This window comes from Bos javanicus, chromosome 7 (assembly GCF_032452875.1).
Source record: "Bos javanicus breed banteng chromosome 7, ARS-OSU_banteng_1.0, whole genome shotgun sequence".
Taxonomy (NCBI): Eukaryota; Metazoa; Chordata; class Mammalia; order Artiodactyla; family Bovidae; genus Bos; species Bos javanicus.
Window position 1 is genome coordinate 7,115,799 of NC_083874.1, and position 13,851 is coordinate 7,129,649.

Genomic DNA, 13,851 nt, shown 5'->3' on the forward strand with positions numbered 1-13,851 from the left:
AGAATGGGAGAAAATAATAGCAAATGAAGCAACTGATAAAATTTTATTTTCAATTGGAGGATAATTGCTTTACAATATTGTGATGTACAACAATACATCAACATGAGTCCATCATAGGTATACATATGTCTCCGCCCTCTTGAACCTCCCTCCCACCTCCCTCCCCATTCCATCCTTCTAGGCTGTCACAGAGCCCTGGCTTTGGGTTCCCTGTGTCATACAGCAAATTCCCACTGGCTATCCTCTTTACATACGGTCATGTATATCTTTTAATACTACTCTCTCAAGTCATCCCACCCTCTTCCTTCCCCACGGTGACCATAAGTCTGTTCTCTATGCTTGTGTCTCTTTGCTGTCTTGTAGAAGTAGGATTATCAATATTATCTTTCTAGCTACCATATACATGTGTTTTATATATTTGTCTCTTTCTTATTCACTGCACTCTGCTCTAGGTTCATCCACTTCATTAGAACTGATTCAAATACATTGCTTTCTATAGCTAAGTAATATTCCACTGTTTATATGTACTACAATTTCTTTATTCATTCATCTGTTGATGGACATCTAGCTTGTTTGCATGTCCTAGCTATTATAAATAGTGTTACAATGAACATTAGGGTACATGTGACTTTTTCAATTATGATTTCCTGAGGGTGTACAACCAGTAGTGAGATTGCTGGGTCATATGATAGTTTTCATTTTTATTCCTAGGTTTTTAAGGAGTTTCCATATTGGAGAAGTTGAAGGAGTGATGGATCTGACCCAACACTCATGGGTAGCTGTGAGCACAGGTTCTGGCACACAGCAGGGGCTGGGAAATGTTTGGGAAATAAAATAACTTGAACTAATATTTATCGATCATCCAAGTGGAGAACGGTCCTTCCTGGGAGAAAAGCTGAGTAAAGCTACCAGGCTGTGGTTCAAATGGAGTTTGGTTACTTATCATTGTTTCTCTACTGGCCACATCATGCTTGGCACATGGTGGGTACTCAGCAAATATCTGTGAGCCAAATGAGAGAAGAGCTGCTGCTGCTGCTGCTAAGTCGCTTCAGTTGTATCCGACTCTGTGCGACCCCATAGACAGTAGCCCATTAGGCTCCTCTCCACAGTTAAAGAAAAAGCTCTGTATGAGAGTAGAGGGAGGGGAGGTCACCTCCACCAAGTGCCTACAAACCAACGTCCTTACACGCATTGTGTCTCTCATCTGTATAATTCAGCCCCGTTTACAAAAGAGAGAATGAGGCCCAAAGAGGCCAAGCCACGTGTCCTAGTCACAGTGCCCCCTCCAGGCAAGATTGCAAGCTGCAGCTTCACTGTGACCTTGATTTCCCACATTCCATCTCCAGGCTTAGTATTGACCCCATTCCGTGACTCTAGTCCATTTCCTTATCTCTGGTCACACAGATGCAATAAGAAAGAATCTTTTCCTCAAGTCCTGGCTCCACTTCTTAGCTGAACATCTGTCCCTCTGCTGTTCTTTAGTGATATGTGCAGTGTCAGGGAAATTCCCTCAAATCCTGGGTCTTCTTGCTGTCCCAGGGGGTACAGCTTAGTGGAAAGTACTGCCCATGCCATCTAGCTGCCCTGGTCCTCTCCTGACCTCTCCTTCCAGCCCACTCTCTCCCTGGGGGCTGGACGGGTGTTCTCAGTTTCTGTCAGACCCCTTCACAATTTGGCTCCAGCCAGATCTCTCTGACTCCTCTAACCCAATTCTGAGCATCTCTCCATGGTTTTGCTCAGGATGGTTCCTGAGCCTGGGATTCCCTCCCTGACACCATGTACCCAAGGACTCTTGTTCATCCTTATAAGCTCAGTTTAAATGGCACTTCCTCACCCCCCTGCCTACATGATAAAGTCCGAAGGGCACTATGCTGTCCTTCATTCATTTTTTGCTTAAATGCATATTTATTGAATATTTACTATGTGCAGAAAGTTTCTGAGTTTTTGCAAAACAACATGAAACCAGCGAGACACAAACCCTGCCCTCAGGAATTCCCACTCTCATGGGAGACTCTGACCCATAACCAGGCAACAACACCACCTTATGATAGGGGACTCCAGGGGAAGCTAGGTGACAGAAAGGCACCTTATCTGGTCAGCTTTGGTGCTATCATGGAAGGCTTCCTGTAAGAGGTGACATGTAATCTGAGACCAGTTGATTGAGGTAGAGGAGAATGAAGGGTGAGGTATGCCCGGGTCCCTGGGGTGAGAGAGAATCTGGCAAATTCAAAACTGAATTTCATTTTCGACTAGAGATATGAAGTGAGAGCGCTACATTGAATGAGGGGGAGGGAGTTGAGATTGGGAACTGGGGAAGCTAACAAGGACCAGACTGCACAGAACCCTGTAGAATGCAGAGAAGCATCTGGGCACCAGGGAGCCATGGCTGGTTCTAAGCAGAGGAAGGATGTTATCTGGTTAGTTTAGCAGGATTCCTCTACTTTTGTTTAGGAAGTGAATGTAGAGATGAGGCCTGAAACAGAGAACTATATCACGAAGGATACTATTGAGGGTTAAAATGTTGTTGTTCAGTCACTAGATTGTGTCTCTTTGTGACCCCATGGACTGCAGTACACCAGGCCTCCCTGTCCTTCACCATCTCCCAGAGTTTGCTCAAACTCATGTCCATTGCGTCAGTGATGTCATTCAACCATCTCATCCTCTGTCGCCCCCTTCTCCTTCTGCCTTCATGCTTTCCCAACATCAGGGTCTTTTCCAATGAGTCAGCTCTTCACTTCAGGTGGCCAAAGTATTGGAGCTTCAGCCTCAGCATCTGTCTTTCCAATGAATATACAGGGTTGATTTTCTTTAGGATTGAGTGACTTAGAAACTCATGCCCACTTGGCACCTGGAATGTGACCTCACTTGCATATAGAGCCTCTGAAGATGTAATTATTTAAGGACCTCAAAATGAAATCATCCTCAGTTTTGTGTGGACTCTAATGACTTTTGTCCTTATAAAAGAGGAGACCTGCAGAGACACAAGGAGAAGTCCAGGTGAAGACATAGGCAGAGATTGCATTGATGCAGTTGAGTGTTGCCAGCAGCCACTAGGAGGGAGGCATGGAACATATTCTCCTTCAGAGCTTCCAGAAGAAGCATCTCTGCCAAAACCTCGATTTTGGACTTCTGGCCTCCAGGACTGGAAGACAACAAATTTCTGGGGCTTCCCCGGTAGCTCAGTGGTAAAGAATAAATCTGCCAATGCAGGAGACACAGAAGACTCAGGTTCGATCCCAGGGTCAGGAAGCCCTCCTGGAGTAGGAAATGGCAACCCACTCCAGTATTGTTGCCTGGAGAACCCAATGGACAGAGGAGCCTGGTGGGCTATAGTCCATGGGGTCACAGAGAGTCAGACATGACTGAGCACGTGTGTGCACACCTTTAAGCTACCGAGTTTGTGATCATTCATTTTATCAGCCCTAGGACACTAATACATGGGTTGATGCTGTCCTCCAGGTTCTATGTGCTTTCACCAACCAGGCTGCGGTCTTGGAAATGAGAACGTGGAAAATGGGAAGAGAGAAAACACTGAGCTGCATTTTAGCCCAACAACCTGGAAGCCTGGTTGTTCATGGCTGTCAGGGCCTGACACTGTCTGTTTCTTCCCTCTCCAGTCCTTCAGTTTCAAGGGCCTAGGTCCAGAGCAAGTTCATGCTTTAGAGATTCCATTCTTGACCTAGCCCCTCTCCTTCCCACAGAGGTCAGACATTAGTCTCTCTGTTGGCACACTCCCTGTAGCTGGGAGCCAGAATTTCCCCACCAAAGTCCATGCAAGTATGGTCTTGGAGCTTTGTGCTGTCATCTGGGATGGCCCAGCGGTGCCTTATGTGGGGTGTGGATGGTCTTGGCCTTTTGAGCTGCAAGGTCCACACTGGACCCTCCCAAGAAGGGAAGGAGCCCCTGGGTTGAGAGATTAGGGGAGGGGCACCTACTTCTTTTCTATTTCTTCCCTGGTCTAGTTGGGGCAGTCCTGTCACATCTATCTCCCAACCTAATCATCCCCTTTTGGTGCCACAGAATAGCCCAGCTCCCAGTGAAGAGGAAAAGTTAAAATTGTACATAACCTCCTGTTTGTTCTGCCTCTGTAACTCAGCTTGCTCCTTGCAAAGTAGTCTCAGAAAGTAGGGACTTAAAGTACTACAAACTGGAGCTTATCTCACTCACCCTTTTCTTGCTCTTTGAAATTGCCCAGGCCCTGCAAGCCTGCTTAATCATGCCTGTTTGTGTAAAGGTCAGGCATGCCCCTCCCCATCTTGACTGCTGTTTCCACGTGTGTGAAACCCTTTAGTTTAAACCAGCCTGTTAGCAGCTAGTGTTTCTCACCCTAGTCTGTCTACAAAAACTCTGTAACCCCTTTGTTAGGGGCTCAGAGCTTGGAGTGTTAACTCCTCTGGGCCCGCCGGCTTAAAAACCTGAGTTCTCCAACTCTCCGAGTGCGGTGCTTGGTTTCTTGATTACTGGTTTCTGCAACACCAGCAGAGTACACAGGGCTGTCAGGGAAGGTTGCAGACTGATTGTACCTCTGTGGGTTGATCCCAGGGGAGCCTGATGTGTCCCGAAGTGCCCCCAAGGCTCCGACCTGACTCTGGGCCCTGAGGGAGCCCCTCCTGCATCCTGCACCAGGCTCCCCTGGGATGCCTTCAGAGCATGTCTCTGGAGAAGAAAGGGATAAGTGAGGGAGCAGCCTTCTGCCCCATCCACTTCCTTCTGAGCTCCCTGTGTGAGTGAGGGGGCCCAAGGCCTCCTCTGTTACCTCTTTAGAGCGTCTGGTGGCTGCCAATAAAGTGGAGTGGGCACCCCTGGATGCCTTCCTGGACGAGGTGATGTATGCCCCGGACAGGGGGTGGGTAACAGGAGTGTTCCCTGTGGATCTTAGTATCAGGAACCCAGCTGAACAAATTTCAGGGCAAGACGTGCCTGAGGAAAGGCTCCTTACTCCTGAATCCTCCACTGGGAACTCATGAAAAAAAGGGAAAGTGTTATTCACTCAGTTTGTCTGACTCTTTGCAACAGCATAGAGTATAGCCAGCCAGGCTCCTCTGTCCATGGGATTCGCCAGACAAGAATACTGGAGTGGGTTGCCATTTCCTTCTCTGGGGGGTCTTCCCAAATCAGGGGTTGACCCCGGGTCTCCTGCATTGCAGGCAGATTCTTTACAATCTGAGCCATTAGGGACACTATGGCTGTCGCACAGATGTCAGAGTTCAAGATGCCTATTGGTAACACAGGCATTAGTCATCTTCTTAGCAGCATCAAGCTGTGAGACTGTGAGTCTGAGTGCACTGCTGGGTGTGCAGACTATGTCTCTGCAGGGGCAGGTCCATTCTCGAGTGTGCGGTCTCTGCATCTCTAGAAGTGCACAGATCTTTGCATGACCCAGGTGCAGTCAGACTGCCGCATGCATATTTGCTTGCAGAAGAAAAAGCCTAAGGTACTGAGTGTTGAGGGGAGACATGAGTGGTGGAAGGCAGTCATGTGGAGGTGTGGGGACACCTGTGTGTAGTGTGTGTGAGACAGGGGCACCCAGACCAGCTCTGTAAGGACAGGAAGGTGCCCACATTTCAGGAGAGCTGTCCTAAGGGGTCTTACCTTCTGTCTCACTCATGCCTAGGTGGAGGCTCACAGGCTGCCCAGAGCAAGAGGAGGGCCGCTGAACCAGAAAAGGTGCGTTCTCTCTCTTGGCTCAGGGCTGGCCTCAGGGCACTCTGAGGCTCTCTCTCTCCCTTTCTGGGGACCAGCTGGGCTGTGAGGAGGTAGTGCAGACGTACAAGTGAGCTGAAGGAGGATCGTTTTACTTTATAAAAAAATGGAGGTGAAATTCACATACCAAAAATTAACCATTTTAAAGTGTACATTTCAGTGCCATTTAGTACATTCACACTGTGCAACCATTATTTGTGTCTAGTTATAAAATATTGTCTTTACCCCAAAGGAAACCTTGTTCTCTTCTCTTTAGCTGTCATGCCCCATCCACCCTGCTCCTGACCCCTGGCAACCTTTAATCTGCGTTTTGTTCCTACAGGTTTGCTGGTCACATATTTTGCATATTTCATTTCATTTCTCAACTATTGAATCAGACAATAGTTGAGCTTGGCTTTTTCCACATAGTATGTTTACAAGTTTCATCCAAGTTGTAGCAGGTATCAGTACTGCAATTTTTTTTTTCTTTTTTGCTGCAAAAAAGAAAACTGTATTTAAGTATGCAGTTTGTTAGGGTTAAATCTATTCATATTGTGTTGTGGCAGAATTCCAGATGTTTTTTTATCTTGCAAAACTAAAACTCTAAACCTGTTAAACAAAAACTCCCCATTTCCTCTCCCCTCAGCCCTTGGAAACTGCAATTCTACATTGTATTTCTCTGAATTTGACTACTTTAGAGACCTCATACGGTGGAATCATACAGGATTTCTTTTGGGGAGAATTGGCTGATTCCACTTAGCATAATATTGCTGAGGTTCATTCATGTTGTAGCATATCATGACACTTTCTTCCTTTTAAAGCTGAATAATATTTCATTAGAGGGATAGACCACATTTTGCTTACCATTCATCCAAGGATGAACATTTGGTTTGCTTCTGCCTCATGGCTATTGTGACCAGTGCTGCTATGAACAGTTCAGTTTAGTTCAGTTCAGTCACTCAGTCGTGTCCGACTCTTTGTGATCTCATGAATCGCAGCACGCCAGGCCTCCCTGTCCATCATCAACTCCCGGAGTTTACCCAAACTCATGTCCATCGAGTCGGTGATCATCCAGCCATCTCATCCTCTGTTGTCCCCTTCTCCTCCTGCCCCCAATCCCTCCCAGCATCAGGGTCTTTTCCAATGAGTCAACTCTTCACATGAGGTGGCCAAAGTTTTGGAGTTTCAGCTTCAGCATCAGTCCTTCCAATAAACACCTAGGACTGATCTCCTTTAGGATGGACTGGTTGGATCTCCTTGCAGTCCAAGGGACTCTCAAGAGTCTTCTCCAACACCACAGTTCAAAAGCATCAATTCTTCAGCCCTCAGCTTTCTTCATAGTCCAACTCTCACATCCATACATGACCACTGGAAAAACCACAGCCTTGACTAGATGGACCTTTGTTGGCAAAGTAATGTCTCTGCTTTTGAATATGCTATCTAGTTTGGTCCATCCTAAAGGAGATCAGTCCTGGGTGTTCATTGGAAGGACTGATGCTGAAGCTGAAACTCCAATACTTTGGCCGAGTGAACTCCGGGAGTTCACTCAAACTCACTCTATTGAGTCAGTGACGCCATCCAGCCATCTCATCCTCTGTCGTCCCCTTTTCCTCCTGACCCCAATCCCTCCCAGCATCAGGGTCTTTTCCAATGAGTCAACTCTTCGCATGAGGTGGCCAAAGTACTGGAGTTTCAGCTTTAGCATCATTCCTTCCAAAGAAATCCCAGGGCTGATCTCCTTCAGAATGGACTGGTTGGATCTCCTTGCAGTCCAAGGGACTCTCAAGAGTCTTCTCCAACACCACAGTTCAAAAGCATCAATTCTTCAGTGCTCAGCTTTCTTTACAGTCCAACTCTCGCATCCATAAATGAATAAAGTAGTTCTAATTTTAATTTTATGAGGAATATCCATACTGTTTCTCACAGTTGTTGTACTCTTTTACAATGCCACCAATGGTGCACAGATTTTATAATTTTTTCCACAGTTTTACCATTTTAAATGGCACAATTCAGTGGCATTTAAGAAATTGACAATATTGTGGGACTATCACCTCCATCCTGGAATGTGAAGTCAAGTGGGCCTTAGAAAGCATCACTATGAACAAAGCTAGTAGAGGTGATGGAATTCCAGTGGAGCTATTTCAAATCCTGAAAGATGATGCTGTGAAAGTGCTGCGCTCAATATGCCAGCAAACTTGGAAAACTCAGCAGTGGCCACAGGACTGGAAAAGGTCAATTTTCATTCCAATCCCAAAGAAAGGCAATGCCAAAGAATGCTCAAACTACCACACAATTGCACTCATCTCATATGCTAGTAAGGAGAAGAAAATGGCAACCCACTCCAGTGTTCTTGCCTGGAGAATCCCATGGACAGAGAAGCCTGGTAGGCTGCAGCCCGTGGGGTCGCACAGAGTCGGATACGACTGAAGCGACTTGGTGGCAGTGGCATATAGTAGTAAAGTAATGCTCAAAATTCTTCAAGCCAGGCTTCAACAATACGTGAACTGTGAACTTCCAGATGTTCAAGCTGGTTTTAGAAAAGGCAGAGGAACCAGAGATCAAATTGCCAACATCCTCTACATCATGGAAAAAGCAAGAGAGTTCCAGAAAAACATCTATTTCTGCTTTCTTGACTATGCCAAAGCCTTTGACTGCATGGATCACGATAAACTGTGGAAAATTCTGAAAGAGATGGGAATACCAGACCACGTGACCCTCTTCTTGAGAAATCTGTATGCAGGTCAGGAAGCAACAGTTAGAACTGGACATGGAACAACAGACTGGTTCCAAATAGGAAAAGGAGTACGTCAAGGCTGTATATTGTCACCCTGCTTATTTAACTTATATGCAGAGTACATCATGAGAAACACTGGGCTTGAAGAAGCACAAGCTGAAATCAAGATTTCTGGGAGAAATATCAATAACTTCAGATATGCAGATGACATCACCTTTATGGCAGAAAGTGAAGAGGAACTAAAAAGCCTCTTGATGAAAGTGAAAGTGGAGAGTGAAAAAGTTGGCTTAAAGCTCAACATTCAGAAAACTAAGATCATAGCATCCGGTCCAATCACTTCATGGGAAATAGATGGGGATACAGTGTCAGACTTTATTTTTATGGGCTCCAAAGTCACTGCAGATGGTGATTGCAGCCATGAAGTAGAAAGACACTTACTCCTTGGAAGGAAAGTTATGACCAACCTAGTTCAGTTCAGTCGCTCAGTCGTGTCTGACTCTTTGTGACCCCATGAATCGCAGCACGCCAGGCCTCCCTGTCCATCACCAACTCCCGGAGTTCACCCAGACTCACATCCATCGAGTCAGTGATGCTATCCAGCCATCTCATCCTCTGTCATCCCCTTCTCCTCCTGCCCCCAATCCCTCCTAGCATCAGAGTCTTTTCCAATGAGTCAACTCTTCGCATGAGGTGGCCAACCTAGACAGCATATTAAAAAGCAGAGACAGTACTTTGCCAACAAAGGTCTATCTAGTCAAGGCTATGGTTTTTCCAGTAGTCATGTATGGATGTGAGAGTTGGACTGTGAAGAAAGCTGGGCACAGAAGAATTGATTCTGTTGAACTGTGGTGTTGGAGAAGACTCTTGAGAGTCCCTTGGACTGCAAGGAGATCCAACCAGTCCATCCTAAAGGAGATTAGTCCTGAGTGTTCATTGGAAGGACTGATGTTGAAGCTGAAACTTCAATACTTTTGGCACCTGATGCAAAAAGCTGACTCATTTGAGAAGACCCTGATGCTGGGAAAGATTGAAGGCAGGAGAATGGGATGACAGGGGATGAAATGGTTGGATGGCATCACCAACTCAATGGACATGAGTTTGGGTGAACTCTGAGAGTTGGTGATGGACAGGGAGGCCTGGTGTGCTGCGGTTCATGGGGTCAGAAAGAGTCGAACACAACTGAGTGACTGAACTGAACTGAACTGATCACTTTCATTTAGGTCCAAGACATTTCATCACCCCAAAAGGAAATTTTGAACCCATTAACAGTCTCCACTAAACCTGTCCTTATTCCCTGGCAACCACTAACCTCTTTTCTATCTTAATGTGTTTACTATTCTTGATATTTTAAATAAATGGAATCATACAATGATGTGTGGTCTTTTGTTACAGGACTCTTTCACTCAGCATAAATTCTTTTTTAAAATTTTAATTGTTAATTGGAGGATGATTACTTATAATATTGTGATGGTTTCTGCCATATATCAACATGAACCAATCTTAGGTAGACATATGTCCCTGGTCTCTTAAACCTTCCTTGTACCTCTCTCCCCACTTCACCCCTCTAGGTTATCACAGAGAGCCAGATTTGCATTTCCTGCCTTACACAGCTAATTACCACTGGCTATCTATTTTACATATAGTAATGTACATGTTTCAATGCTATTCTCTCAAATCATCCCATCCTCTCCTTCTCTCACTGTGTCTAAAATCTGTTCTTTATGTCTGCATCTCCTCTGGTGCCCTCTAAAAGTAGAATCATCAGTACTATCTTTCTAGATTCCATGCTATGCTAAGTCACTTCAGTCGTGTCTGACTCTGTGCGACCCCATAGACGGCAGCCCACCAGGCTCCCCCATCCCTGGGATTCTCCAGGCAAGAACACTGGAGTGGGTTGCCGTTTCCTTCTCCAATGCATGAAAGTGAAAAGTGAAAGTGAAGTCACTCAGTCATGTCTGACTCTTAGCGACCCCATAGACTGCAGCCTAACAGGCTCCTCTGTCCATGGGATTCTCCAAGCAAGAGTACTGGAGTGGGGTGCCATATGCATTAATACATGATATTTATCTTTCTCTTTCTGACTTACTTCATTCTGTATAATATGCTCTAGGTTCATCTACTTCATTAGAACTGACTCGAATGCATTCCTTTTCACAGTTGCGTAATATTCCATTGTATATATGTAACACAACTTCTTTATCCATTCATCTGTCGATTGACATCTAGGTTGCTTCCATGTCCTAGCTATTGTAAACAGTCACTCAGCATAAATTCTTTAAGGGTCACCCATGTAGTAGTATGTATCAGTTCTTTATTCATTTGTATGGCTAAATGGTATTCCATTGTAGTGATATAGCTCATTTTGTTCATCCACTCATTCACTAATGCACTTTCCAGTTTTTAAAAGTATTTTATTTTGCATCAACCTTGCTTGTGGCAGAGAGAGAGAGAGAACCAGAGGGAGTGAGAGAAGTACAGCTGATGGAGCAGGTGCCTGGTTAACCTTATAAGCATAAGGTTATTGACAGGAGAGTGGCATAGAAGTTGAAGAGAGGCAGGGAGCTTCAGAGAATAGCACTGGGAAGTGACCAGAGAAAGAGAGCCCAGCGGGGATCAGAGAACAGGACTTTATTGTGATGTCAGTCAGGACCACGTCCTGTGAGGGACTCATGCAAGTTAGACCACACAGCAGTCAGTAGTAGCTAAGAGCTTTAAGGTCCATTACCTCATTTAAGCACCACAGACTCTCTATGGAAAAAGGAATATTACTCCTTTTCCAGGTGAGCTGGTAAGTAGGGTTGCTGAGAGATAAACTGAGCCTAGGTCCTTTTCATGTGGTAGGGGACAGTTGGCTTCTAGCTGAAAGTTGAAATTAGGGGGTAGCCTGACCTTCAAATTTCGGAAGGAGTTGGTCTCATGAAGATGGGGATAAGCACAGAGCAACCAGCATGCTCAAAGACAGAAAAGCATGGTGGGGGTGGTCCTGCATGGAGTTAATTATAGTAATAATAGTAGTCTTATTGTTATTATCAGTATTTTTTAAATTAAGTTCTTGCTATGTGGCAGTATGTGTGTTAGGGCACTTAAGATGCATGATCATTATTATGAACACCATTTTGCAGATGGATTAAACTTGGCTTGGAGCGCTTAAGGAGCCTCTCCAGGAAGTCTTCCCAGGTAGGGCTCATTAGAGCCTCTAAATTCCTTCGCACTGGGTCTTCACTCTCTCCCCAAGCAGGTATGCTGCCATGTTGGGGCTAAACTACACCTCCGTGTCTGAATTCATCCTCATCGGCTTCTCCACCTTCCCTCAGCATCTCCTGCCCGTCTTCTTCCTTCTGTTCCTGCTTATGTACCTGTTCACGCTGCTGGGGAACCTGCTCATCATGGCCACCGTCTGGAGCGAGCGCAGCCTCCACACCCCCATGTACCTCTTGCTGTGCGCCCTCTCCATCTCTGAGGTCCTCTACACCTTCGCCATCATCCCGCGCATGCTGGCTGACCTGCTCTCCACCGACCGCTCCATCTCCTTCACGGCCTGTGCCAGCCAGATGTTCTTCTCCTTCACGTTTGGCTTCACCCACTCCTTCCTGCTCACCGTCATGGGCTACGACCGCTACGTGGCCATCTGCCACCCCCTGCGCTACAACGTGCTCATGAGCCCCCGAGGCTGCGCCTGCCTGGTGGCCTGGTCCTGGGCTGGAGGCTCAGTCATGGGGTTGCTGGTGACATCTGCCGTTTTCCACCTCCCCTTCTGTGGTCTCAGTGAGGTTCACCATTTTTTCTGCCACGTGCCTCCGCTAATGAAGTTAGCCTGTGGAAATAATGTACTGGGAGTGGCCCTGGGCGTGGGCCTAGTCTGTAGCATGGTCTTGTTGGGTTGCTTTCTCCTCATCCTGCTCTCTTACGCCTTCACCGTGGCCGCCATCTTGAGGATCCCTTCCGCCGAGGGCCGGCACAAAGCCTTCTCCACGTGTGCGTCTCATCTGACTGTGGTCGTTGTGCACTATAGCTTCGCCTCTGTCATCTATGTCAAGCTCACAGGTCTCCACTCTCAGCAAGGCAACATCTTGATAGCCATCACCTACACGGTCCTCACACCTTTCCTGAGCCCCATCATATTCAGCCTCAGGAATAAGGAGCTGAAGAACGCTATGAAGAAGACTTTCCTCAGCAAACTATCTTTCCAGCGTCTGAGTGGCCGGTGTGGAGGTGGTCAGAATATGGTAGAAAGATGAGCATACCCTGATCTGTAAATGGGATTAATAATGACTACCGTGCATGGCTGTTGTAGATTGGTGTGTGTGTGTGTGTGTGTGTGTGTGTGAGTGACAGTACTTATCACCTACTGAGTAGGTGCTCAATAAATATTAACTTTTTCCTCCCCCTACCTTTGTCTGTGTGTCTGATAATTTTGTATTTTAATCAAGCAGCTTTGTTGAGATATAATTCACATATTGAAAGTACACAATTCAATTGATCTTTAGTATATTTATAGAGTTATACAGTTGTCACCTTAATCATTTAAAAATAGTTTTGTCACTCTGAGAAGAAACCCATGTCCCGTCCTTTATTATCAATCACTTCCCACTTCTTCCCAATGCCCTTACCTCCCAGACTCAGGAAATGGCTTTGATGATTTATCTGTTTTGCCTATTCTGGATATTTCATATAAATGGAATCGTACACAATGTGGTCTCTTTGAGTAGATCCTTTAATTTAGCACATAGTTCAAGGTTCTTCTATGTTGTAGAATGTACCAGAACTTCATTACTCTTTACTGCCAAATAGTAAGTATGGATAAGTATGGATGGTCTTCCCAGGCAGTGTTGGTGGTAAAGAATACACCTGCCAATGCAGGAGACATGGGTTTGATCTCTGGGTCAGGCAGATCCCCTGGAGGAGTGCATGGCTACCCTCTCCAGTATTCTTTCCTGGAGAAACCCATGGACAGAGGAGCCTGGTGGGCTACAGTCCAAAGGGTTGCAAAGAAGTTCCACAAATCAAATCTCAATCAAAATATGTAACTCTAGGAAATCCCTAGAAATCCATTGGTTAGGACTCAGCACTTTCACTACCAGGGCGTGGGTTCAGCCCCTGGTCAGGGAACTACGGGTGGATAGTGATAAGAGATAGAGTAGGATAAGTAAATAGTAGTTTGAAAGTCCCACTAGGGGATTGAATACAGAGACGGAACTTTAAGGGAGTTTAGGAGATTGTAAATTAATGACCACTCAATAAAAGAATCCGGTAACCAAGCCATAGTCCACACATGTAGTTAAAGCACAAGACAATAGATATACTGTCTATATCTTGTTACATAAAGTCAAGGAGTTAATGGACCTTGAGGAGTTGCATTTTTGAATGTAGCCAAGATAGGAATATAGGTGAAAGGGGCAAGAAATTAGGCAAAAGGGGGCATCATAGCATATGTT

The 13,851-nt window shown here is 45.8% G+C and overlaps 1 protein-coding gene across 1 annotated transcript; it reads left to right on the top strand.

Annotated features, from left to right (window-relative positions):
• The first annotated feature begins 11,229 nt into the window (after nucleotides 1-11,229).
• Nucleotides 11,230-12,654, top strand: LOC133251776 (olfactory receptor 10H2-like). Its single transcript, XM_061424568.1, has one exon. It carries the CDS (start codon nucleotides 11,665-11,667, stop codon nucleotides 12,652-12,654), a length of 990 nt encoding a protein of 329 aa, XP_061280552.1. The 5' UTR covers nucleotides 11,230-11,664.
• Nucleotides 12,655-13,851: the final 1,197 nt, after the last annotated feature.